We start from the raw sequence: 27,696 nt of genomic DNA, 5'->3' as shown, positions 1-27,696 counted from the left end.
AAAAGCCACACACAACCTCTATGTGGACAAAGGTACACACAACACAGATAAACACATCACCGTGAGATCAGATCACATGCATCAATTCAAGGGACAACACACCAAACTGCAGTGTAGATATGCCCACTAAGGTCCGCACAGGCAGGGAGGCACCAAATGATGAAGACACGGGCATTACAACACAAGCTTACACTGCAGCATCCTCGACACACAGCACCCACTCAGAAGCGGGACAGACACTCACGTGGGCCCGGAGGTTCCAATCCAGACACCCCGCCCCTGGCCGACGTCTGACTTCCTCTCTCCTCCCAGCTTCCCACAGATTTATCCTAAAAAAGTTTGTGGCCCGGATTGAACTGTTGTCAGTGTCCAGGAGCTGCCACCGGGGGGCGTCCGGGCGCTGCCGAGGGCTCCTCCATTTGCGGTGGGACACACCCAGGAACTCGTGTCTGCCCTGCATGCAAAACACAGCGTGGGCTTGTTTTGGCAGGAGCTCCTTTGTGGGCTGGAGATGGTTGGCGATATTCTGTGCCTGTGTTGCTATGTGAATCAATGTTTGGGTCTGTGAGTACCTGTTGTACTCTATACGTCTCTGTGTACCTTTACTCTTTGTGTTACTTTAGTTTCTTCCTAATGTTGGTATTTGCCTGTGCATCATGTTTGTTTGTGTCTATAATTTTGTCTGTTACTCCGTGTCTGAATTTCAGTATCTGTATTTGTGACCAGGTGTATGCCCATTAATGGGTGTCTCTATGTGACCCTGTATTGATGTGCCTATTCCTCAGGAGGGGTTTTGGAGACTCTGCTTTTCTCTGTGTGACCTTTTTGTCTCTGTGTATGTTCATTTCTATCTTCTCTAAAGGGATGAACTCCTGGACCCCATCAAACCCTTCTTTTTTATGATGGGGAAACTGAGTTCCGGGGAGACCACATGACTGTGGAGAGAGACAAGAGATAGAAGTGTGGTTACAAAGTTTTATGTGATATAAGCCCCTTTGGAGGTGTCAGAGTCCACACTCTGTACAGGGGGATACGAGGGACTGGCTCAGGGGGGCAGCATGGCCCAAAGGGAGGAAGATTGTCCCCTGGGGAAAGAGGCACCCCTAATGCATTGCACAGGCTTGAGGGGGGTAAAACCCCCACATGAGGGGAGGAGGAAGCAGAGGTGGCTCGGGAGGGTCACACAGAAGAATACTATAAAGTTAGAACCTCGGAACCTTGGAGTTCAAGACCTGTAGACCTTTAAAATCTTACATGTGAATTTTAGAACTTCAGTGCTTAGAATCTTAAGATTTAGAATCATGGATTCTTGGACCCTTAACTAAAATCCTAGAAAGGCAGAATGCAACATGGAGCCTAAAGGTGTCCAACATTAGAAATTATTAGAACTTTGGTAACTAGTTAATCACAACTCACTGTACAGTCTTATACCTTCGATGCTGAGGACCCAGAATCTTGGACCAATAGAATCTAGAGTGCCTTGGAATACAGAACTGAACATTAGAATCTTAGATTTTAATAATCTAGGACCTTGAAACATATGACCTTGAGCCTTAGACACAGAGAATCTAGGTTCTTAGACTAAATCTTAGAACATCACATCTGAGAACATTAGACTTTAGAACCTCCATTTGTAGATTCATAGAACTTTTGAATTGCAGAATATAGATCTTTAAGGATCCAGAATCTCATAACAAGAGCTTCAAGGATCATAAAGCCTTAGAAACTCTAATTGACCATCATTAGAATCTTACAACTTGAAAGGATAAAATCTTGAAGCCTTATGGTCTAGAGTCTAGAGTTAGCCAGGGGATTTATACTCTAAGAGGCTTAGAACATCAAATTTTAGAACATTAGTCCTTAAAACCTCCATATCTAGAATTATAGAATTCTAGAATCTAGAGTCTTATACCCTAAGGACAATGAAATCTAGCATCATGGAGTCTTAGTTCCTATGCCTAGAATAATAGAACTTTAGAACCCCCAAACTTACAAGTTTTATCAAGAATCTTAAAACCAGGAAAATCTAGTACCGTAGAATCTCAGAACTTTCAAAGACTCATAATATCTTTGAAACCTAGAACTTAGGCTCTTTAAACCTTAGAATCCAAAACCTTGGGATGTTAGACTTAGGAGGACCCTTAGGGATTGCAGTCCAACCCCTCCCTAAAAACCCCTCCCCACACAGGGACACTAAGATGTGGAAAGGGAGTGGATTGTGTGAAATGGAAGTGGCATTGGTAGCAAGAGAGAGCTGCAGTTGGGAGTAAGGTCTGGAATGGGAACGTAGGTGGCAGTGCCTAGCTTGGGTCCTGAGAGGAAGTCCCAGGCAGAGGGTGGTCTCAGGCTCCATCCTCCTGCCCTGGTGGAGCTGGGGAGCCCCTGTCAGCAGGTAGGGTGGGGCCAGGGGCTGTAGAAGGGCAGAGGACATAGCGCCCAGCAGGATGGACCTCAGCCGCGGTGAGGCAGCTGCAGGACTCTTTAGGATCAGGCTGGGTTGGGGGGTCAGCTCCTCCAGCAGCTCCAAGTGGTTCGGCATGACTCCCGCCCTCATCCATGTTGACATAGAGGATTTCATCAGGCTCCTGGGCAGGTGGCAGGGTCTTCAGTGTGTTCTCCAGATCTTCCCGTAGCTGTGAAAAACTTGGCCGGTCCTGGGGGTTTAGCTCCCAGCACTGGGACATCAGGGCATACCTAGGACAGCAGAGTGAGGGGTGGGAGACTGAGCAGGGACTTAGAAGGGGAACATTCTGAGAGTTTGGGGGAAATTGAGGACACTCAGGGGACCAAGGACATTTCATGGGGCTGGAGGGAACTATCACAGTTGGGGGCATCTATGGGGACTGAAGAATTCTCAAGAGTTTCTGAAGGATTTCTGGGACACTTGGGAGCTGGAAAGGATATTGGAAAACCTCTCTACGTATGTGATGGTATTCTAGTGATAGTTTGCTACAGCAGAGCGTTCCAGTGTGGCTCCCCAGAACAGACTGGCATCGAAAACTTGCAAGCTGTGTTGATTTAAAATGTGTTTGAATTCTTTGACATTCTTTTTTTTTCCAAAAGATAGAACCTAATTTCCCTCCCCTTCAGTGTGGACTGGACTTCTTGACTTGATTCTGACTTACAGCCATGATGTTGTGTGTGACTTCTGAGACTAGCCTGTAAAAGGCATTGTGGTTTTCTCCTTGCTTTTTCCCATAGGATGCTCATCTGGGGGAGGCCAGCCACCATGTTGTGAGGAAGCTCAAGCAGCACTATGGCAGGGTCTGCATAGAAAAGAACTGAGGCCTCCTGCCATAGTCACGTGATTGAGCTACCTTGAAAACAATCTTCTAGTCCCAATCATCAGATGGCTGCAACCCCCATCTTGACAGCAACCTCATTAGAAACCCTGACTCAAAATCATCCTGAATCTTGGCTGTAACCTCAGGATCACCCTGCCAAGCTGTTCTCAGACTTTGACCTTCAGAAACTAAAGGTAATAAATGCTTCTTATTTTAAGCTACTGAATTTGGGGGTATGGGTAACTAATACACCAGATATGCAGCCTTTGGCAAGTGATTTACCATCTCTAGGCCCCAGTTTCTTCTCCTGCAAATAGGAATAATAATACTTCATGTGGCCATTTTAAGGACCAAATGAGTTAACATATGCAAAGCACCTAAAACAGTGCCTTCTAGTAAGTTCTATAGAAACACTAGCTATTATTCTTGCTCCCCTTGGCTCCTGGACACCCAAGGAGGACCTGGGGAGTCTGCAGCCCCAGGCTATCCTCTCCTGGCCCAGCAACATCATGCTGGGTAAATGTTCTGCTCTTCTGGGTGTCAACCGGCGACTAAGTTTGATAAGCACTGCCCTAAAGAAGCCTGAGGACATCTCAGAGGAGACTTGAGGGTTTGGGGAAGCTCAGTATAACAATCTGAAGGATTCTGCAGAGGGTCCTGGGTGTTGAAGAGCATCTGGGGAAAGCGTGGGTGCTCAGGAGTCTGGGATGGATTTAGAATTCGTTGAGAGTGGGGGAGTCTCAGAGGCAGAGCCCCCAGGGAAGGTGGTGTAGTTGTTCACTGCTCATGGATAACTGGCTGAGGAGGCTGATCCAGCCTGCATGCCATGCACAAGGCAAAGGAGGAAAGGGCACCTTTTGCTAATTCACACCCCTGTGGAGCAGTGGTGAGGAGGGCAGGTGGCCTCCTCAACAGTCTGAGGGATTCTGTACAGGTTTTATAGGGTCCTGGGTATGTTTTGGAATGAAATCTGGGATTAAGTAGGGATGGGGGGGTCCTAAGGGTCCTCACAGTCCATCCAGACAGTCCACAGGCTGCTTCAGGCGGTTTCCTTGACGCAGGTAATCGTAAATCTCACTGTTCTCCACTCCTGGATATGGGGTTTGGCCCCGAGTGGCAATTTCCCACATTGTCACCCCGAAGGACCACTGTGGAGGGCAGAGGGGAGAGAATTAGAGTGTTTCTCCTGCACAAAGACACCCCCAGCCAAAACCGGTTTGGCTCAGTGGATAGAGCGTCGGCCTGCGGACTCAAGGGTCCCAGGTTCGAATCCGGTCAAGGGCATGTGCCTTGGTTGTGGGCACATCCCCAGTAGGGGGTGTGCAGGAGGCAGCTGATCGATGTTTCTCTATCATTGATGTTTCTAACTCTCTATCCCTCTCTCTTCCTCTCTGTAAAAAATCAATAAAATATATATATTAAAAAAAAAGACACCCCCAAACACACATTTATGTACACATGTGCACATAGCTATTTTTGTGGGTGCATCACAGCTATTCACAGAACCACTTTGGCACAGGTACACCCTCATAGAGGTAACTTTTGTGCACACAGACATGCTCACCCATGCACACATTTACACACTTAATGGACACATGGTCTCATGTGTCACCCTCCACAGCCTGCCTCTACACATGTATACATACTTACCACCACCTCTTCTAACCTTAACTGTCTACATGTCCCATGTAGAACCTGCCACCATGCACACATGGACCTGTCCACATCCCTAGCATGTCCACAAGACTGTTCATAGTCACCCACCATAACCCAGACATGCGTAGCCCATGTGGACAGGTCCCTGTGAGCCCAGGTGCAGTGTGAGATGATCAGGCCACACCCTCCTGTTGTTACCCATTCCTATCAGAGGTGCACATACCACATCACTCTTGCTGGTGTAGACGCGGTCAGCCAGGCTCTCGATGGCGATCCACTTGACTGGCATCTTGGCAATACGTCCCTGGCGGTAGTAGTCTCCATTGTAGATCTTCTTGGAGAGCCCAAAGTCCGCCACACACACGGACATGTTCTCATTCAGCCTGCCAGGATTGGGGAGAGGAACAGGGTCATGACATGGGCTCCCTCCACCAGGAAGCCTACCCTCACTCTCAGACACATCTCTATCTCCAGCCTGGCTGTCCTGTTTGGGATTAGGGCCTATCTCTCCTCCTTGCCCCAGATTTGGAAGGAACTGTGTTACTTCTTGTTTCCTCCATAAAATGAGGGCAGGACAAAAAAGCTACTGAGGGCCTTCCCAGCTCTGGCTTTTTGCCAGATTCTAAAGTCCTTCCTAAGCTCCTTGAGTTTGATTATCTGTTTTGAAAAAAAAACAAAACACTGTTTTCTTGATGTATAATATATATGCACAAATCTGAATTTTCACAAACACACCCATGGAATCAGCGCACAGATTAAGAAACAGAATATTATGGGACATCCATACAAGGAATATTATACAGAAAACAAACAAACAAAAAAGAACAAACCACTGAAACACACACACACACACACACACACACACACACACACACACACTTCCATTAATGGGGGGAGGGTTCTAGTCTCCTTATCCACTTTGGCCCCGCCCCAAGGGCAGCCCCCGACAAGACACTCAGCATAGAGAGGGACAGAGATGAAGCTTAAATGTCACCACCCTCATCGGTCACCTCTGTCCCTTTGCTCACTCATGCTGCCCACTGAGCCCGCCCTCTTGCCTCTTCCCTCTCCACATTCAAATACTCCTTTAAGATTTCAGTTCATGCCGAAACCGGTTTGGCTCAGTGGATAGAGCGTCGGCCTGCGGACTCAAGGGTCCCAGGTTCGATTCCGGTCAAGGGCATGTACCTTGGTTGCGGGCACATCCCCAGTGGGGGGTGTGCAAGAGGCAGCTGATCGATGTTTCTCTCTCATCGATGTTTCTAACTCTCTATCCTTCTCCCTTCCTCTCTGTAAAAAATCAATAAAATATATTTAAAAAAAAAAGATTTCAGTTCAGGGCCCATCTCCTCCAGGAAGCCTTCCCAATCCCCTTGCTGACCTCTCTATCCCATCCTGACCTGTGCAAGGGATATGTGTGTGTGTGTGTGTGTGTGTGTGTGTGTGTGTGTGTGTGTGGCCCCCTCTTTCATCCTGAGAAGGAGGAAACGAGCTCCCTATAGGGTTTAGGGTGTCCCTAGAAGACTCAACACTCACATGCAGTTCCTGGCGGCCAGGTCCCGATGTATGAATCTCTTGGTACTCAAATACTCCATGCCACTGGCAATGTCTGCCATAAACTTCACCAGCATCTGAGTGGGCAGGAACTAGGGGACCAGGGCAGGAGAGAGGTCAGGTGAGCTCCTGAGACCCATCCCTCCTTCCTCCCCCCTTTCCTTCCTGTGTGTGCCTAGCTCTACCCTGCAATGGTTTCCCATGGCTACAAGAATTAAATCTAACCCTTTCTAACAAGGCCCTGTACAATCCCATCCTGCCTTCCTCTGTGACTTAATCTCCTACTGTTCTTGCCCTCGACATACACTCCTTCCAGGGGCCTCCTTTCCAGTCTTCGAACAAGCCATGCTTGTTCCTACCTCAAGCCTTTGCCCATGTTCCCTTCAGGATTGCTTCCTCCCAGATTTCCCCACCTCCCACCGGCTGGCTCCCTCTCCTTGGTGAGACCTCTTTGTCTGTCCAAACTAATGGCCTGGCCTCCTCTCATTCATCTTACTCTATAATTCCTTTCTAGTACTCAAATGATCTTGCCTATTTATTTGTTAACTTGTTTATTGCTGTCCCCCCACCGGCAGACAGTTCCATGAGAGCCAGTTCTTGGTCACCGTGGTCTTCCCAGTGTCTGAGTAGCACCAGGGACCTGGTAGGTGCTCAATTAATACTTGCAGACGATTAAGACTTGTAGATGATTGAATGCCCTCACCACTGGCTGGTCCCCGAGTCGAGAATAGAGAAGGAAGCTGTGTAGATCTCCATGTTTCATGAAAGGTAGGATGACCACAGGTGCAGGGAAGCCATCTAGTTCGGAACCCTGGAAACACACGCCTGAGTCCCCCAGGCAACCCTGTCACTCCAGCTGGACAGAAAGGGAAGCCACCCCCTCTCCCAGCTCAGTCTGCCCCTCTCCCTCAGATCTGGCCTCCAAATTGTCTTAGGGGTGGCAAGGACCAAGCTTCAGAGAAGACATTTCCAGCACTGTTCCCAAGGATATTTCCCCAGTCCTCCTGGGGACCTCAGCTATTTCTGGGAAAGGCCACAGGTCACATTCCAAGCTGAGGGAGAGAAGGAGGGGGGAGTTTGCTGACTCTGAGCGAGGGGGAAACAGGGAGCTTAGAGCTTTGATCTTCCCAGTGCCAGAGGGATCTTCCCTCTAGTGTGGCTCCCACAAAGCCGGTAGGCCCCCTAAATCTGCTGTCCCTCACCAATGAGCCTCATGACATTTGGGTGGTCAAATTCTTTCATGCAGACAGCTTCACTCAGGAAATCCTCCAGCTCCGACCTTGTGCAGATGGCAACTTGGGGAGAGAGGAAGGAGGGTAAGAAGGAGCGGATGAGAGGGTAAACAGGGGAGGGAGTATTCCCCCTCTTCCTCCTCTCCTTCATCATCATCATCATCATCATCATCATCATCATCATCATCATCTTCATCAAACATGACTGCTAAGTACCAGGTGCTATACCCAGCATTTTACATATATTAACTCATTTAATCCTCTGAGGTGTTCCTATTATTTTCTCTGTTTTAAAGGGGGGAAACCAAGGCACCGAATGGTTAAGGAACCTGCCTGAGGGCATACACAGCTTGCAAAAGGAATAGGCAGAATTCAAAGCCAGACTCCGGGTCCACACGCCACAGTAGGCTATGTCCCAACACATTTCCAGTAGCAGGGGGGGTCTCTGTGATTTTTCCTGCTTCACAGCTCAGGAAAGTGGCTCACAGAGGCAAAGTGACTTGCCCAAGGCCACACAGTTGGGATTGAAACCCAGGTCAAGAACATAAGGAGAGCCCTTGCTGGTTTGGCTCAGTGGATAGAGCATCAGCCTACGGACTGAAGGGTCCCAGGTTCGATCCCAGTCAAGGGCACATTCCTGGGTTGCGGGCTTGATCCCCAGTGGGGAGCATGCAGGAGGCAGCCAATCAGTGATTCTCTCTCATCACTGATGTTTCTATCTCTCTCTCCCTCTCCCTTCCTCTCTGAAGTCAATAAAAATATATTAAAAAAAAAAAAAAAGAACATAGGAGATGTTCAAAAATGACTGAGTGAGTCACTAAGTGATGACTGCATAACCCAAGCGTTTGGCCCCAGTGATTCAAAAAGGATTGTTCCTCCCTCACCTCCAGCCCCAGCCTGACCCTCTATGCTTTTTCCCTGTATGGAGATGATTTCCTGCCGTGGACTTCCTGTGCTGTGTGGCCCTGGCCTGGCTCCCACCTTCTCTGATGATGTAAATAGTATAGTCACAGTCCACATCAACTGCATGTACTACGTTCCACATCTAGCATTAAGTGCTTTGCCTCACAACATCCTAGGAGGTAGGGCCATTATGATCCTTTTTTCCACATGAGGAACGGGAGGCTCAGAGAGGGATAGTCACTTGCCTGAGATAACACTGCTGGTAAATGATGAAGCCAGGTGTACCTCATTTCAGATCTTTCCTGCTCTGCTATGTATCACAGGGGGCTGGCCCTTGAAAACTACATCTCCCAGGCTCCCTTTCCTGCTGGTTTCTTGTTGGACTTTGCCAATGGGAAGCACTAATGGGAGTCTGGCAGGTGGGCAGGAAGGAGGAGGGGAGAAGCCAGGGTATTTCACCCTATCTTGTAAGGCTTCCAGTATTTCCTCGGTGGTGGCTGTGTCTCCTTTGTGTTTCAAGCTCCCACGAGGTTTCCTCTAACTCTGTGATTCCCAAACCGTGACAGGCACCCCTGGTCATGGGCTCTGGTAATCCTGGTCATTCCTCCCTCTGCCCTTCAGGCCTAGAGGTGGGAGTGACTACTGCTGCTGCTAATCTCCAGGTTGCGTCACTGCTCCCAGGTGTTCCTTCAGTCCTTCCTACACCTCTGTAGTAATCTCACCATATTAAGTTTCTCCTGTTGAAGTACCTAGCATGGACTTCATTTCCTGCCTGGAAACACTGAGGTTCTGTGGAAAAGCCAATTTGCTGTTAACTCTTCTGCTCTTCTGCCTCCTTTGGGGCATTGGGAAGGATAGGCTAGGGCCGTGGTTGGCAAACTGTGGCTCGCGAGCCACATGCGGCTCTTTGGCCCCTTGAGTGTGGCTCTTCCACAAAATACCACGGCCTGGGCGAGTCTATTTTGAAGAAGTGGCATTAGAAGAAGTTTAAGTTTAAAAAATTTGGCTCTCAAAAGAAATTTCAATCGTTTGTACTGTTGATATTTGGCTCTGTTGACTAATGAGTTTGCCTACCACTGGGCTAGGGGATGGGGGTCCCACATGTGTGCACATGAGTGCACAGACTCACTCTTCATTGTCTTCACAGCCACCTTGAGGATGGAGTCATCCTGGTTGAGCTGGCCCTCCATCACAGCTCCAAACTCTCCTGTAAGGGACCAGAGGAAGACCCTGACCTCAGGAGGGCTCCATTTTCTTGTGGTTGGGTGGACGTGGGGAAGTGTGCCAGGGGGACTTACCTTCTCCCAGGGTCTTCCCCAGGGCCACCTTATGCCGGTCCACCATCACATCCCGCAGCTTCTCCTTCAGCTCTTCGCTGATTCCCAGGCTGTTCACTGCATGGGGAGTGGGGATGACAGAGCCATAGAGCTGGGCTGACATTTACATGCCCATTATTAAAATACTGAGATACTTCTGCATTCATTCAGAAATAGCTACTGTCCTGAGCACCCTCCACTCCCACCCTAGCTCCTCCTCTAGACCCCTTGAATATTCTCCAAGAGGGGCACCTAAAAGGTTGGAGCCCATCACATAATCTCACATCAGTGGGCACATTGATTAGTTAGCATTCTGCCATACCAGTTGTTCAAAATACTTATTAATGTTTTATTGAGGTATATAATCTGTAGAAATAGTAAGTGAACAGCTCAATGAATTTTCACAAACCAACTCAGCAGTCTAACTAGCACCCAGGTCAAGTACAGACCATGACCTGCCCTCTCAGGGGTGGCCACTTTCCTGACCTCTCTTACCACAGATCCGCCTTCTCTGTTGGGGATGTTATAAACATAGAATCACATATTGTATTCTCTTTTGTGTCTGACTTCTTTCATTCAACCCGATGTCTACAACACAGCTGTAGTTATAACTGATTCATTTTCATTGCTGTATAGAAAGAGTTCCCAAACTTATTGGCCCCAGGACCCCTTTATATTCTTAAAATCATGGAGAACCGCAAAGAGCTCTCAGTTATGTGGGTTATGTAGAGAGTGTCCCCCAAAAATGTATACACACTTTAACTGCTGATAGCTCAATTGATGTTTCTTCCTTTTCAGATTTAACCCATTGGAATGAATAATTATTCAAAGTGTGTATAGCCCTAGCTGGTTTGGCTCAGTGGATAGAGCATCAGCCTGCAGACTGAAGGGTCCTAGGTTCCATTTCAGTCAAGAGCATGTACCTCGGTTGCAGGCTCCCGGCCCTGGTCAGGGGCATGCAAGAGGCAACCAGTCGATGTGTTTCTCTCCCATTAGTGTTTCTCTCTGTCTCTACCTCTCCCTTCCACACTCTCTAAAAATCAATGGAAAAAAATATCCTTGGGTAAGGATTAAAAAAACCACACACACACACAAACAACAAAGTGTGTATACATTTTTGAGATACCCTGTATATTGATATTTACTGTATTCAAAATTAAAGCGAATAGATTTTTAAAACACAAGAATACATAAGCACACATTCTGTCAACCAACAGAGTGATGACATCATCATACATTAGAAAGTTCCTGGAAAACTCCATGGAATCCCTGTGAGAAAGTGAGAGTGCAAAAGGGCAAAACATATCTTGATATTATTATGAAAATAGTTTTGACCTTATGGACCCCCTGCAAAGATCTCAGTGCCCCCCAGGGACTGGATCATACTTGGAGAATTGCTGCTGCATGTGATTCCATTAGATGAGTGTGACCTGCTCACTTCCTCATCCTTCTCTTAAATTAATGGCTTTTCCAGCTCCTTCTGAAATCTCCTTGGGGCCTGGCAGCCTTCTCACTTGTGTGCTAGGAAGAGACCTAACTCTGTCCCCCACCCCCTTTTTTTTTTTCTGGATTTAGTTTTCCCCAAATGGAAAGATGAAGAGATTTGACTGGGTGGCCTCTGAGCTCCTCCGTAGCTGGGACCCTCCATAACCCTACAATCCTCTAACAGAGAGCCTATAGTTTTAAGATTCTATAATTTTCAAGATCCTAAGAGTCTATAGTACTGACCCTATAATTTTTTAGGCCAAGATCTATTCTACCTCTCTCCCCCTCCTATAATTCTTATAGGCAGTAAAGAAGATGGACTCCAGAGCCAAACTACCTGGGTTAGAATCCTAGCTCTCCAACTGACAAGCTGTGTGGCCTTGAGCAAGTGTCTTAAGCACTCTATGCTACAGTTTCCTCATCTGTGAAGTGAAGGGGGAATAACATACCTACCTCACTGGATTGCTCTGAGGATTAAATTAAGTGACATGTGTAGAGCACTTAGAACAGCGCCTGTCACATAGGAAATGTAGGGTTGGCTGTCATTATCAGCATCATAATCACATTATCATTGTCATTATAACCATCAACACATTGTTCTAATATCCTATGGCTCTGAGGTTTGGTCTCCCAAGATTTATTGTGTCTAAGATTCTATTGTTCTAAGGTTTTTCTGTGTGATTCTACAATTCTGTTGTTCTTTGAGTCTGTGGTCCTAACATCCTAGGATTCCAAGGCCTTTGTTTGGTTCGCGTATACACAGAAGACTGAATCTCTACACTTGTTATCCCCAAACCAGGGCAGGGAGGCATGGAGTTCACTTACAGGTGGCTTCAGTGGTCCGGCGACTGTAGGACTTGCGAACGCGATACCTGACCACCAGCTCGCCCCTCTCCACTGTTGGTTCAAACACCTCTCTGAGGGGAATGGGGAGGAGATGAGGGTAGAGCCATGTGGAACCCCCTCCTTCCACTAGCAGTGAAAGCAAGCACCACCCCAATCCCAAGTCCTGCTTTTCCTCTCCTCCAGCATTTGCTGAGCATATTTTGGACTGCTACCTTCTTCCTTCCATTCCTTCCCCAGACCCTCGCCCTAATTCCAGTTCTTGGTAATCTCTCCTCCTGCACTAGCCTCTCCATGGTCTCCCTGCTTCCAAGTTCTCCATTCTAGTCCATGTGAGCCTCCCTACTCACAGACTTCCAACTCACCCATAGCGGGTCTCCTTCTTCCGCCGGTGGATGAGGAACAGGGCCAAGATGAAGACACAGGCAGCAGCCACAACTGCTCCCAGCAGTACATACCACCAGGGCCATGAGAAGGAGGGGGCTGGAGGTTCACTCACTGTCAGGGCATTGGGGACAGGTCATGGCTAAGGCCCTGCGTCCATCTCCCTGGGACCCAAGGGGGTGATGTTGGAGGGAGCATATGTGGATATATTTGATGAGGCCTATCACAGGTGCATTCACAGATCTGAGGAGACTGGGCTGGGCTGGGCAAGGCATGCAATGAATGTGATATGAGTGAGTGTTAAAGTAGGAGCATGAGACTTGTAGGGTGGGTGAGGTGACTTAAGAGTGGGATGGACAGTTGAGGACAGTTGAGGAGTGTGTGATGAGTGTGATAGGAGTGTGGGATGGGAGTGAGAGAGTTGTGTGGAATGGGTTATAATAATGCAAGGAGGGCCCTGGCCAGTGTTGCTAAGTGGTTAAAGCATTAGCCTGTGGACCGAAGGGTCACAGGTTCAATTCTTGGTCAAGAACACATACCTAGGTTATAGGCTTGATACCTGGCCCAGGTTAGGGTGCGCGCGGAAAGCAACCAGTCGATGTGTCTCTCTCACATCAATGTTTCTCTCTCTCTTCCCCCTTCCTCCCTTCTTCTCTCTCTAAAAATCAATGGGGAAAATATCCTCCAGTGAGGATTAACAACAACAACAAAAATAATGCAAGGAGGGATGATGAGCATGAGATGGGTGTGAGTAAATTGCTAGTAGAGGGGTGTGTGATATCTGATAATTGTGCAAGAAGGGAGAACTTGGGTGTGGAAAAACAGACGAGCAGGGGAGAGAATGCATGCAGTGTAGGGTGGGTGTATGAGGCATGTGCAGTAAGTATGCAAGAACAGTGAGGCTCCTGGGATACATGACCAAGGAATATTTTTGAGGACTGTGTGATGACTGTGGAAGGGTTTTCACTAAGCGAGGATGAGAGTGAAGTAAATGTGCAAAGGGGTGTAGTGTGCAAAGGAATGTGTACAGGGTGCGGATGGGTGTTGAAGGAATTGGTGGGGGGGGTGTGAGTGAGGATTATTCAAGGAGTTTTAGTTTCAAGGAGTGAGCAGTGATTTGTAAGAATTAACTTGGGTGTGAGAATAGTGTGCAATGAGCATGTAAAATATGTGGAAAGGACAGATGAGCCAGGGATGAATAAAAAGGGTGTGCAAATAGGGTGGGAGTGGGTGTGTAAGAAACAGAGAATGGGAATGTGCTAAGTGTGCCAGGAGTTTGTGTGGGTGTGTGCAGAGAAAGGGAATGGGTTAGGATTACTACCTGCCTAGCGGTGAGGGAGTAACATGGAAGGAGTATTGGATGAGAATACAAGGAGAGTTGTAGAGTGTGGGATAATGTGGACTGAAAGTTTTTCAGTATTTGCAATGTGGGATGTATGGTGAGTGTGTAAAAAGTGTGCACAGAGTTTGTGAATGAGAGGTGTGGGCAGTATTAGGTTTTGGAGGCATGTGTGAGGAATGAAGAATTATAATGGGGTGAACATGAGAAGAGGGTGGGTTAGTGTGGAAAGGGTAGGCAAAAAAGTGCAGGAAGACGTAAAAAATATTTAAGGATAGTGGGATGAGTTATAAGAGGTGGAATGGAATAGTGCTAGGAGGATACAAAGGGTGTAGGAGGAATGTTTGAGTATTGTTAAGAAATATTTGAGAAGGATGAATGTGAAAGGGATAACTCATCCACTATTCTGTCCTTCCTTCCTACCCACCCCATTCATCCACCTATCCATCCATCCATCCATCCATTCATCCATCCATCCATCCATCCATCCATCCACCCATCTACCATTCACTGAGTACCTACAATATGCTGGGCTATTCCAGGCATCTCCATCAAGGACCACACAAACCCAAGAAATAGAGGGTTAGAGTGATGAGTTTGAGAAACATGAAAGGGATGTGTAAAGTGTATGAGTGTGTTGATAGGGTACTCACTGGGCATTGAGGGAAGGGAGGGAGGTGAGGGGATGCGAAAGCCCTTACCCAGCTGGTGCACTGGCTGTCTTTGCCCTGTGAGGAGAAAGGACAGAGGGAGGACATGCTCAAGGAGGGCAAGACTGGTGTGACGCAGGTGAGGGTGTGAGGCTCAGTAAGATTCTGAGTAGGAACAGAGCCTGGATTGGGGTAACACTGAAAGTTGCAGAGAGAAGTCAGGAGCACCTAGGGGAGATAAGGTTCTTGTGGGTTCTTTGAAGGTGGCTGACATGGCTCTGGAGTTACCTGGGCGCCAAGGCTCTAGGGGCACGGGGAGGCTCCAGGGTCCATCCCCAGAGGCGGTGTACGCTGCCACACACACTGTCAGGTTGGGCACAGTCCTGTCCTCCCGCAGCTCCAGGGTCACCTCTTGCTTTAGTCCTATGTCCATTAGCACCTAGGACATCCAGACTTAGCATCAGGGTAGAGCCCCAGGTTCCTAACTATTAGGCCTCAACTCCCCAACCTTCTGGAAACCATCTCCTCATCTCCAACACCTTCTTCCCTTCCTCTTCCTACCTTTTCATCCCCACCCTTTTATCTCCATTCTCCATCCCTGTGCCCACTAAAATATCAGTTCCACTAGGACAGGACTTTGTCTCATTCTCTGCCGTGTCCTCAAGTCTACAACAGTGCCTGGCACACAGCACTTATGCTGAAAACTGAATTCTCATCTTTCACTCTCATCTCTCCATCCCCTTCTAAATCCCACCCTCTTTCCCCACCCTACTTCTCCACCCCAGGGATGCTGTTGGCACAGATAATAACTTTGTGCGATTTAGAAAAGGCATCCCTTCCTCAAAATGCTATACAACTATCAGCTGTAACGTTGTCATGGCAAAACATGGAGGCTCCTGGGATAAATGACCAAGGAAACATGTCTACTGAAACACTTTTTACAATGATTCATAAATAGCCATTCCCTCCCCCTCCCCCGGACCTCTTTAACCTTCCCACAGTGTGCTCTCCTATGCACTACCCAACCTGCACCACTGTCCATATCTGCCCTGTCATCTTCTCCTCCCCATGTCCCTCCTCCTCAGCTCCTCCGCCCCACCCCAGCCAGCAGCACCCACCTCAGGAGTGTCCTGGCCTCGATAGGCCAGCCGGTACCCTAACAGAGTGCCCTGCAGGGGTGCCATTGGCTCCTGCCAACGCACGATGGCTTGGGTCCCATTCCGTATGGCGGTAACGTTCTTAGGGGGCCCCAGAGGCACTGGAGGACAGGGAAGAGGGGAAGCTGGCACCCCTACCTCTTCCTGACTTCTCCCTGACCCCAGGAAGTGAAGGCAGGGTGCAAAGAGCATGCGCATGGGCAACTCATGCAGGCCTCCCAGGAGCGAAGCATAGGGAGGAGGTCCCGGAGAGATGCCAGTGCTGTGCTGAGGAGTGGGGACTGAACAGGAAGGAGGTGGAGGCCACCTGGGGTAAATGGGTGAGAGGAGATGCTGGGGGTGGCACTGATGTGAGCGAGGTCCAGAGGGCAGAGGGCAACGTCTCCCCCACCAGCCCCTTCTTACCTCCCTCAGGCGTCTCCACGGGAAGCCAGTGGGTCCAGGGTGAGGGTCCCTGGCTACTGGCACATGCCACCCTGATGTGGTAAGAACTGTGAGGACGGAGGCTGTCCAGCTGTAGTTGGTGAGGAGGGACAGATACTTGCATGGTGAGGGGCTCCTCCGGGGGATCTGGCTCTCCCAGCCTGATGCCTACCCCGTCATCTGACAGCACAGCCTGGGGGCAGAAAAGGAGCCTGAGGACAGGATGGCCATGCGATCACATGAGCAGTCAGACAACGCTCGGTGGTGGTCCTTGTGATTACACAACTTTGAAAGGATGTGTGTGTGCGTGATAGCTTCATTCTAGTGCTCCCTGGGCACCTGCATTTGCAAAGCGAGGAGACCATCCAGCTGCACAACGTGGTTCTGTCATCACTTGCAAAAGCTGCCTCTGGCAAGACGTTCCCTCTCTGAACCTCCGTTTCTTCCTCTGTAAAACGGGGTAATAGCACCTCCCTACTTCGAAGGGTTGACTGAAATGCTGCTGCTAAGCATTTAGAAGAGTGCCTGTATGCACTGAGTGTTTGCCGTTATGAGTATTGTGTGAGTTTGTGTGCGGTTGCCTTGGCAACAAGTGTCCAATTCCACACACCTTGCGCAGCGGCAGAGGCTGGCACACCCACCTGGTCCCCAGGAACGGCCAGGTCAGGATGGCAGGGCTACAGCTGGGGAATACCCCTGCGCAGCACGTAAGCTGGTTTGAACGCCACATCAACAGCTAACATTTCTGGAGTGTTACCTATGTGTCAAGTGCATGTTTGGGTGAACTCAGTGACTTCTTACCACCCCCTATGGGGTCGATTTCTTTTTTCAATTCCTATTTTACAGACGAGGAAACAGAAGCCCAGAGAGGCTCAGCCACTTGCTCAAAGTCACAGGGCTCCCACATGTGGAGATGATACCACCCAGAGGCCTGGGGAGGAGGTGGGCAGAGGGTGGGTAACAGGATGAGGGGAGGCTGTCCCCTTGCCTGCTCTTTGGCCCACAGTGACAGCCGGGAAGAGGAACCTCTGCTGGGACAAAGCGGACAAGGATGCAGACATGCCCGCTCCCACTTCTCTTTTCCCTGGGATGCCAGTGACCCTCCCATTCGAACCCTCCAGCCCCAGCCTATGCACAGCAGGAAGTGAGACCTGCAGAGGGAAGAGGACACACTTCTGCTTTCCTGCGGACACTGGATGGGTGTGGGGAGGGGGTACAGCTGACACCTGACCTGGCATTTGAGGTCTCCCAAATGGGCCTGGCCTCTGGGATTGAATCAGTTTCACCCTCTTTAGCCAGTGGGCAGGACTGGTCATTTCCTCTCCCTGGGCCTCAGTTCCTTACTTTGAAAATGGGAAGATTAACAACCACTACTTTTAACCTTAAAATGACGAGCGAATGACGTTGTGTCCAAGGCACACACTTGTAAGAAAGACAGCTGCTGTTTAATCAAGTACTGGCTCTAAAGGGTCTCTAAGGAGGTAAGGAGCATCCTTTGGGTTTGGTGAGACAAGGGTTCGAGTCCCACCTCTCCACTTCCTGGCTGTGACCTTGGGCAAGTTTCTTAACTACTCTGAGCTTTAGTTTCTTCATCTGAAAAAAGGTTGTAAACACAGACCATATTTCACAAACACACAAGGGTGTGTGTGTAAAGCTGTAACACAAGGCCCAACACACAGTTGGCCCTCCATGAAAGTTGGCCGTTACTAATTATCATCTCCTATCATGGGCAATGACCTACCGACTTCCGAATCACAGAGATCCCCAGGCCAGGACGGGATCTTGTACTCACATGTCTGTGTGTGTGTTTTTCTTACACTAGAGGAGGAGCAACTTGCAGAAGACTGGTCTGGCCCTTCTCAGCTGTCAGGTAGTCTTCTTCTGACTGGCCCTGAGCCAGGCAATAATGAGGACTGAGTGGTGACTGAGACGGCCTGGCTGTGCCGTGTCAGAGCTCAGTCCAGTGGGGAGTCAGACTCATCCCCAGACAGTGACAGCCCAGAGTGGTCAGGGCTGAGGTGTGAGAAGCAGGGTTGGGGGTAGCCAGTGGTGACCGAGATGGCTGTCTCAGGGTTCCCATTCTGACAGTACCACAATATCACTGGTACTAAAAAAAAAACCCTGAAAACAGCTAATAGTTTATTACACATTTCCACTTGCATTTACTTATTGAGTTCCCACAACAAGCCTTTCTGGTAGTACTTCCATTATGCCCATTTTATAGATGAGAGAACTGAGACACAGTCACCTACCTGAGCTCATGCAGCCAGCAGCTGGTGGAGTTAGGATCTGAACCCAAGACAGCTGCCTTAACCTGAGGCTCTACTCCTTCTCAACCCACAAAAGCTGGGAAGGGCTGGTTATCCAGGGAGACGCTGAGGGCTTGTGGGAGTGGGTGGAGGGGGGCCTGAGGTTAGTCAAGTCTGAGTCTCACCTGCAGGGTGCAGTGGGTGAGGGGATAGATGCCACTCAGGCCTGGTGTCCAAACCACCTCCAGCTTTGTGGGCAGACTGGAAACCAAGTGGAGGTCATGGGGCCGCTGGGGAAGCACTGTGGAGATGAGAGGATGAGAGGAAGGACTGACCCGGGGGGGCCTTTGCCCAAAGCTCCTCACCCTGCCTTCTACCCCAGCTCTGACCTTTGACCCCAGTCCCACACACATCTGACGCCCAGCTCCCCAGCTCCCTTTTCTGTCACCTGTGATGATGGCCGTGCGCGATGTGGTGACCCCCTTGGCATTATGGGCTTCACAGGAGAAAGAAGACGTCTTGTTCAGGCCTGGGGAGTCATATGAGGGCAGGACCCAGTGTCAGGGAGGTGCCCCTGCCATGCCCCACCTGACAGGGCCAGTCTAACCTATAGGGGCACCTGCTTGGAGGGAGACTATGGAAAGGGAGGCAATGTGTTGGGAACACAGGCCTCCATCCCAAACATTGGGACAGGCCTGGGGGCCTCAGCCCTAATGCTCCACGACATAGACACACATATATGCAGACACAGGCACACACATGGATAGACTCACATATATACACAGAAACACATACACACACATAGAGACACACACACTCTTGTACACACATGCACAGAGATACATATTGTACTCACATATCACATAGGCACACTTAGAAACACATTCACACAGCAAGACACACAGATACAGAGTTATACAAAGGCACACGTAGAAACACATACTCATAATTATACACAAGTCACCTACATCAATACACACAGTTATACCCATGAACACACAAAGTAACACATTCACATACAGAAGCACACATACTCATAGCTAGACACACAGACGCACACACTCACCTAGATGCAGAAACACAGACACAATCAGACTGAGACACACAGACACACATAAAGGCATATACATCTAATAAGCACACACCTAAGAAACAGGTTCTCATGGGTGTGTGTAAATGTAGAGGTATTTATCTCTATCTATAAAAGCCCAAGTGACCGTTATGGTGGAAGGGCCAGTCGCTATGATGCGCACTGAGCAGGCAGGCAGGTGAGAGGTTAGGGGTGAGCAGGCAGGCAGGCAGGCAGGTGAGCGGTTAGGGGTGGGCAGGCAGGCAGGCGAGCAGTTAGGGGTGAGCGGTGCCGGATTGCGAGAGGGATGTTCAACTGCTGGATGTCCGACTGCAGGGATCGGGCCTAAACTGGCAGTCAGACATCCCCCGAGGGGTCCTGGATTGTGAGGGCGCAGGCCGGCTGAGGGACACCCGTGCACAAATTTCGTGCACCGGGCCTCTAGTTTGTTTATAAGCTCGGGTCCTACCAAGTCCACTCCCCCTCACTCACGCACACCTCACTCTCCTGGGCTCTGGCCACATGCCTCCTGGTGTTTCTGGGAAGCACACATCAAGCACTTTCCCACCTCGGGAACTTGGTACTTCTGTCCCTTCTTCTTGGAACAGTCTTCCCACTGACATCCAAGTGGTTCACTCCCCACCCCTTCACATTGTTACTCAGATCCCACCTTCTCAGTCCTTCTGTCCCTGACCACCTTGTTTAAAATCAGAACTGCGTGGCCGGTGTGGCTCAGGGATTGAACCAGGAGGTCGAGGTTTGGTCCCCAGTGGGGGGCATTCGGGAGGCAGCGGGTCGAATTCTCTCTCATCATTGATATTTCTGTCTCTCTCCCTCTCCCTTCCTCTCTCTGAAATGAATGGGAACATATTAAAAATGTTAAAAATAAATAAATTTGGAACCTCCCTCCATATCTAGCCATTTTCCCTGCTTTATTATTTTCCCTTTGGCTATTCTCATCACGATGTCAACTCCACTAGCACGTCAGCTCCATGGGCAGGGGTTTCTGTCTGTCTTGTCCCCTGCTGTAGCGCCTGTGTCTAAGATGGCCTGGCACCCAGTAGGTGCTCTATAAGTGCTTGTCCAATGAGTGAATGAATTTATGTGTATACATTTGTGTACTTACGGGTGTTTCTGGCTGTGTACACAGAAATGTGAGCATGGGTACTTCTGAGGGTGAGTTAACGTACGTGTCATGAATAACTGTTTTTTTTTTAAATATATTTTATTGATTTTTACAGAGAGAGAAAGGGAGAGGGATAGAGAGTTAGAAACATCGATGAGAGAGAAACATCGATCAGCTGCCTCCTGCACACCCCCTAGTGGGGATGTGCCTGCAACCAAGGTACATGCCCTTGACCGGAATCGAGCCTGGGACCCTTGAGTCTGCAGGCCGATGCTCTATCCACTGAGCCAAACCGGTTAGGGCATGAATAACTGTTTTTGAGTGTCTTGGGTGGATTGACTCTCCTCCCCGGTGTGATGATGGTGGGGACACAGGCAGACACACACACACACACACACACACACACACACACACACACACACACCTACAGAGACAGAAGAGGCACAGACACAAACACAGAGATACACAACATACACAGATGGACACACAGAAACATAGACACAAGGACGTGCACGCGCGCGCGCACACACACACAATCCGGGTGACAGGGTGTTAAGAGGACTAAGTCTTAAGCCTGCATGTATATTGTAGCTCGTGCCTATGCCTGTACCCGTGTGTTAGTGGACCTGTGAGTGTCTGTGGATGCTGAGTGCTTGCGTGTGCCTCTTGGGTTTGCTCTGTGCCTGTGTGCCTGTTCTCATCACCATCTACCCCAGACACAAAGTTTCCTTTTCTTAGTCAGCAGAGGGAGTGGAAGGAGGGAAAGCTGGCTGGCCACCCGCCCGAAGGGGTGGGCAGGGAAGCTCCTCAGTTCCGCTGCCCAGCACTAGTTCCCAGCCAAGGTCAGGTGCCCGCCTGCCCCCGCAGCCCCCGCCGCCGGCCGCTATTGCTGGGGGAGGGACAGGACAGCCCTGGGCAGTTGGGCAGCCGGCGGGGGGTGAAAAGCCTGGGTCCCCTCCAGCCACCTGGCATGTGGGGGCCGCCAGGGTCACTGTGTGGGAGCTGGCACTGTCCTCCAGAGGAGCCCTGGGGCAGGATGGGGGTTCTGGAGCTGGGTCCTGTTCCGACCACAGCATTCCTGCCCCGTCTGAGTGAGTCACCAGGCCCCACCCCCTGTACTTCCGGCGGGCCTCGTGGGGAGAGGCCCAGGCTCCCCCTTCCCAGGCTCGGACACTAACACCTTGAGGGAGGGGAGAGCAGGGATGAAGGGGCCTGGGACCCCTTCCCTGCCGCGGGCTCTCCCTCACAGCCGGAGCAGGCCCACTCCAGATGTGCTTTCCAGACGCACTGCCCACCTCCTGTCTGCTCCTGCTCCTCCCCCCAGCCCTGTGTTTTTTTCCGAGGGAAAGAGAGGGATGGAAGGAGAGAGGGGGCACGCCCTGAGTCAGATCAAGGGACAGATGCACACAAATGGGCTAACATTTCTTAACACAGCCCCCGCCTCCCTCAATGAATCACACTTAACACACAGGGACCGTTATTGGCACAAACACGGAGAATGCGGCACTCAATAAGCTACGCACAAGGCTGATCCTGTGACAAACACGCAGTGACACAAATACACGCTCAGTGACTTACACATGGGCTGACACAAATAAAGGAAGAGACCAAACATAAACACAATCAAACTTGCACACATTAACTACAAACACCTAGCAAGACCCCATACACCTAGGCTGCAGCTGACAGACGCACAAACCGCCCTGCATGTTGAGAGGCACAGCCCAAGGGACAATCACAAATTGAGGTTGAAGAGGACAAATAATACACACCAGAACCCGTAGAAGTTAATGCGGACTTGCTCGCACAAAAATACAGCCAAGCTTTCAAAACACAGCTGGACATACTCAGGACGCTGAAGACATTCACCGAGACGCAGACTGATACAACAGCGCTCACTTGCATGGACACGAGGGCTGCGGCAGACACACAAGAGGGGAGACGTGTGCACACAGGCGGCAGACACATCTACACACTGGCTGCTGAGCACCCCATGTTCATCCACCCGGAGGGCACTGGGGCCGGGCTGGTACTCCGGGAGAGCAGAGGCAGAAGGCTGTTGCTGCTGTCTGCTGTGAGTCACACGTGCGTATACACACACACACACACGCACACACACACACACGGGGTCCATGGGACATAGTCACATACCAACATGCTCACCCTGTGACAAATACACAGACACCACAGATACCCATGGACACAGATATGTATACACACAGACAACCACAGTCAGTGGAAACACACTAAGTTGTCCACTGACACAATCTTATTCCATGGAAGCAAAAGCCCACTCCATGTTACTCACACCCATAGGCGCACACCTGTGAGCTGACATTGTCTCCTCTATATAGGGAGGTATGGGAAATAGCCACAAAACGCACTGCGATCCCTCACTCTGCCATCTCTCCCCCAACACACACACACACTCCACCCTCACACAGTGCGTCACAGCTGTGAGCACACAAACACAAAGGCAGACACAGGCTGACACTGGTATACTTAGTCACACACACACACACACACACACTCACATGCACATACACCTCCCCTCATGCACTGAGACAGCTACAGAAGCTGGCCCTTGCTAATACCCGCCCCCACTCATTCAAAGAGGTTGATGCTGACAGACACTGAGACACAGATCCAAAGGGACATGGATACACACCCAGAACCTCCCCCTACCCCCCACACTAATACACACACACAGATTGCCTTCACAGCTGTACCAAATACTGATACATGCATAGTCCCTCTCCCACCTGTGGTCCCCCCGTATTTCCTTCTTCCTGAGATGGAGTTGGGGAACCAGCCTCCTCTCCCTCCTCCTCTCTGGGGTCCTGCCAAGCTGACTCAGTCCCCAGAGCCACTGGCCTGAGTCAGCCCTCTGGGGGCTGGCATGCTCACCACCTTTCCCTTGCACACTCAGGGTCCCTAGAATGCTGGGAATGTGGGCCCCTCCCACCACCCTGGGAGACCCTCAGTCAGGAGTCCCCTCCCCATCCCAGCAGATGGAGGAGCAGGTTGGGGGTGCTGGAAGCTGATACCCTACAGGGTCAGCCACCTCCCTCTGACTAATTGAGCCTCTCTCTCCTTTCTCAGTGAAGGGGAACCCCCTGTGTTCATGGTCCCCTAGCAATGCCATGGACCGCTGTGTGACCCCAAGCTTGGTCCTGCCCCATCTTGGGTTACCTCTCTGTGGTCTGTCCTCTCTGTCTCTGATCTCCCCCCCTCTTTCTGTAACTGTCATTCTCTGTCTCCCACTTTCACCCCCTCTTTTTGCTTCACATTCTATCCCCACCAGTGGGGCACTTCAGTGACAGGGGTGGGCAGGCTGGGAGAGGTGGAGGAGAGGAGGGCACAGTTGATTCTGGTGCCCTGCTTGGGGTCAAGGGCTGACAAAGGGCCACCAGGCCTACACACACTTGGGCTATGGAACAGCTCAGAGGAAACGCAGGACAAAGAATTCTATTCAGAGACAGGCTGGGGTAGTTGGAGGGAGAAAGACCAGAGAGACAGGACACGGAGAAACAGAGAGCGATGGAGAACAAAGACAGAAGGAAATGGAGAAAGCGTATGGAGAGAAGTGAGGAGGTAGACAGGGGCAAAGATGCAGAGACAGACTCAGAGGCAGAGACACAGGAACAGAGAGAGAGAGACAGGGAAGGACAGAGGGACAGGCAGACACTCACACAGGGGCACGAAGGGCACGCTTCTCCCACTTCCATCCTGCCAGGGCCGCTACAGTGAGCTGGCCACATCCCTGGACTCACCTGGAACACGAAGTATGTGCTGGGGGGTGTGGCCCGTGGCCGGAGCCAGGGGGACGGCATCCTGGAGCCAGAGCAGGTCCACGGGCTCTGGGGGACCCTGGGCTCGGCAGCTCAGGTTGAAGGGGGTGTTGGCAGTAACAGTCCTGTCCTCAGGCTCCTCCAAGAAGTAGGGCAGGCCTGGGTGGGGGGAGATGGTAGAGGCTGGGTCTCTCTGAGCCCCCCCAGGTGTCTGACTCACTGCCAGGCTGTTGGAGGCTGCAGGCTCTTTAACCCGTATGTCCCCTCAGGCCTCTACCCCCAGGGCACATCATCCCAATACTTGTTTCCCCCAACCAGTGTTGGACCCCCGGGACATATAAGCCCCTCATTCTTTTCCAGAATGCCTGACTTCTCATCTCATTTTACCAATGAGGATGGGAGGCCCCTGAGGATGGGAAGAGGGTTAAGTCATGCCTCTGACTCCTTGTCTGTTCGAAAAATATCCTACCCCAACCATGGCTGACCCCAGGATAGCCAACAACCCCCCACCCCTAGATGTCTTCTTCTGCAGCACATACACTGAGTGGCCAGATTATTATGATCTCTGAACGCATAATAATCTGGCCACTCAGTGTATATCCTATATAATAAAAGACTAATATGCAAATTGTCCCCTGGACCAGGAGTTGGACCAGCAGGCAGGCCGGCTAACCGCCCATGTCCCTTCACCCTGGCCAGGCTGGCCGGACCCCACCCATGTACGAATTCATGCACCGGGCCTAAAATATATATATATATATATATATATATATATATATATATATATATATATACACACACACACACACACACACACACATACACACACTGAGTGGCCAGATTATTATGCGTTCAGAGATCATAATAATCTGGCCACTTAGTGTATAATCCCAATAATTTATGGACCCAAGCTTCCTGATCCCTTAAGATCTCTGACATTCTTAGTATGTATGTCCCTGGGAGACATCCTGAATCTTCCAGCACCCTCTGATCCCTGGGGTTCCTGACCTCCCATGACCTCTGAGCCCAAGGCTCACCCTCCAGTCCAATGTAGCCGGGCTGGGACACAAAGGTATCTTCTCCCAGGACCACTGCACACCGGTACGATCCCACGTCCGAGAGCTGCAGGGACAAGATCCTGACAGGGACAGAGAGGTTTGGGATCAGAGCTGGACACTGGGAGGGAAGCATCAGAACTGAAAGATGGGGGTCCGGACTAGAAACACAATAAGAGCTAAGAGGTGGGCACTATTATTAACTCCTTTTACAAAAGAGGAAAGTGAAACCCGGGGCTACGTCACATGCTCACAGCCACACAGCCAGCGAGTGGCCAAGCTGGGTTCCAACCCCGGGGGAGCTCCTGCTGGTGACTTTTTCACCCACCATGTGATGGAGGTGGTGGGGGACAGGGGTCAGGGGTCAGGGGGATGTGGGGTTGTGGCTGGTCAGGGAGAGGCTGGCCACCTGAGTTTGCTGACCACTTTCCAGTCATCCTGCTCGTCTTCGCCCAGGGGCACCTGGATCTGGGTGCTGTCTGCCAGCTCTAGGGTCTGTCCATCCCGGAGCCAGGTCACCTCAGGGGGCTCCCCATGGACCAGAAGCTCACACTGAAGGGTCCCCGCGAGTTCCCGGGCACCAGTGATGTTCCCTGGGCTCCTCACAAAGGGGTCCTTCCGAGCCTGCGAGCCTGCAGGGAGATGGGGGAGAGTTGGCTTAGGAAACTCCTCTTCCCTCCAATCCCTCAGTTCCACCCCTCTGGGCCTGCCTATGGCAGCCACGACCTTGCCAGGCCTTTAGGCCCACATAGTTGTAGCATGACCTCAGAGGGGGCTGGAGGGAGGTGCCTTGAGGGGAGGATGGACGCCTTCCCAGGGGATTGGGGTCCAGCTTCCATCCCTCAACTTGGGGGAGAAGGCCCGGGATCTGGCAACCTCCCACGTCCTGGGCTGCCGGGCAGGGCCAGCTCTGGCCCCGCTGCCCTCCCTTAGGGTCTCCAGAGACTTGACAGGTCAGGCTGGTGGATAGTGGGGAAGAAAAGGGAGGGAAGGAGAGGGAGAGGGGGAGGGAGAGAGAGAGAGAAGGAGAGATGGCAGGGAGAGAAGCCAGAGAAAAGTTGAGCAGGGGGGGTCAGAGACAGAAAGGAACAGAGACCAGAGAGAGACAGAGGGTGAGAGATGAAGAGACACCCTGGGGGGCAAAGTAGTGGGAGAGCCACATGAGAAAACGGCAGTGACATTGATAGAAGCAGGGAGAGATAAAGGCAGAGAGAGAGGGAGAGGGAGGGAGAGTCACAGAGATGGTAGAGCTGGAGCCTGAGACAGAGCCTCGTCCCAGAGATGGAGCAGACAGACAATGGTGGGACAGGGACAAGTGTGTGTGTGTGTGTTGGGGGGGTGGGGGGTGGTGGTGGTGGGGTGGTGACTGTGCTGAGGGTTTTTCCCTAGGGTTCCCAAGCCCTCCCCATCCCACTGCCCATCTGAGTACTCCTTTCTGGAACATTCCTTCCCTGGAAGCCCCCCTGTCTCAGCCTCTCCCCAGTGCCCCCACTCAAGTCCAGCCCCCACCCCTGCCTTCAGCTTCTCCTTGGTGTCTGTCTCTTCCCGTCTCTGACCCTCCTAGTTTCTATTTCTTGTCCCTCTGTTCCTCTCTCAGAGCCCCGTTCTGTCCCCCGGGCCTCTCTGGGTCTGTCTCTGTGCCTCCCGGTCTCCCCGTCTCCCTCTCTGTGGTCCCAAGAAAATTCCGTGAGCCAATTCGGGACCACCTGCCATCCACCCCTCCTCTCCCGCCTACCCCAGCCCCTCCACAGGTGGTCCTGCCCCTCAGGCCCCCATCACTCACCGTTGGGGGCCATGCACCCCCAGCAGCACAGAGCCAACCACCAGGCCCGCGGGACCCTGCCCATCCTCGGGGCAGCGCGCGATCTCTGCCAAACTTTCCTCCGAAGTTGCTGGGCACACGGAGCGGGAGGGGGCAGGGCCGGGTTGTCCCCGGCCCTCCCCCCAGCTCCGGGCTCCCCGGCTTTGGCTCTGTCCGCCTGGCACAGGAAGGGCTCCTCACCGGCTCCACTCCGCTCCGTGGCCGCCTTCCCTGCTCCCTGGTCTTCTTCTCCCTCCCAGACCTCCGAACCCTCTCCCCCGCCCCTGGCTCCCCCTGCCTCCACCCGCCGGGCTGGGAGCCGAGGGGGCCACTGGGATTTGGAGGGGTTAACTTCGGAGAGGAGAGGACCAGCCCTGTC

At 51.2% G+C, this 27,696-nt stretch overlaps 1 protein-coding gene across 4 annotated transcripts; it reads right to left on the bottom strand.

The window, feature by feature from the left end:
* Positions 1-961: 961 nt before the first annotated feature.
* AXL (AXL receptor tyrosine kinase) lies at positions 962-27,696 on the bottom strand. Of its 4 annotated transcripts, XM_008139567.3 has the most exons (20): positions 27,300-27,696; positions 25,926-26,148; positions 25,499-25,599; positions 24,444-24,620; positions 18,924-19,004; positions 18,661-18,776; positions 16,209-16,419; positions 15,765-15,904; positions 14,935-15,085; positions 14,698-14,724; positions 12,639-12,771; positions 12,256-12,347; positions 9,928-10,023; positions 9,759-9,836; positions 7,697-7,789; positions 7,198-7,319; positions 6,477-6,586; positions 5,164-5,323; positions 4,296-4,432; positions 962-2,694 (listed from the first exon to the last, which is right to left on the bottom strand). In XM_008139567.3, the coding sequence occupies exons 1-20, from the start codon at positions 27,361-27,363 to the stop codon at positions 2,343-2,345; spliced, it is 2,664 nt and encodes an 887-aa protein (XP_008137789.2). In that variant the 5' UTR covers positions 27,364-27,696; the 3' UTR covers positions 962-2,342. The 4 variants fall into 4 exon arrangements, with proteins under 4 accessions (XP_008137789.2, XP_008137790.2, XP_027998435.1 ...); XM_008139568.3 differs by lacking the exon at positions 14,698-14,724; XM_028142634.2 differs by lacking the exons at positions 14,935-15,085; positions 15,765-15,904 and having other exon boundaries at positions 27,300-27,434.

The sequence above is a fragment of the Eptesicus fuscus genome, chromosome 21, assembly GCF_027574615.1.
Source record: "Eptesicus fuscus isolate TK198812 chromosome 21, DD_ASM_mEF_20220401, whole genome shotgun sequence".
NCBI classification, from domain to species: Eukaryota; Metazoa; Chordata; class Mammalia; order Chiroptera; family Vespertilionidae; genus Eptesicus; species Eptesicus fuscus.
This window is presented reverse-complemented; position numbering and strand designations above follow the sequence as displayed.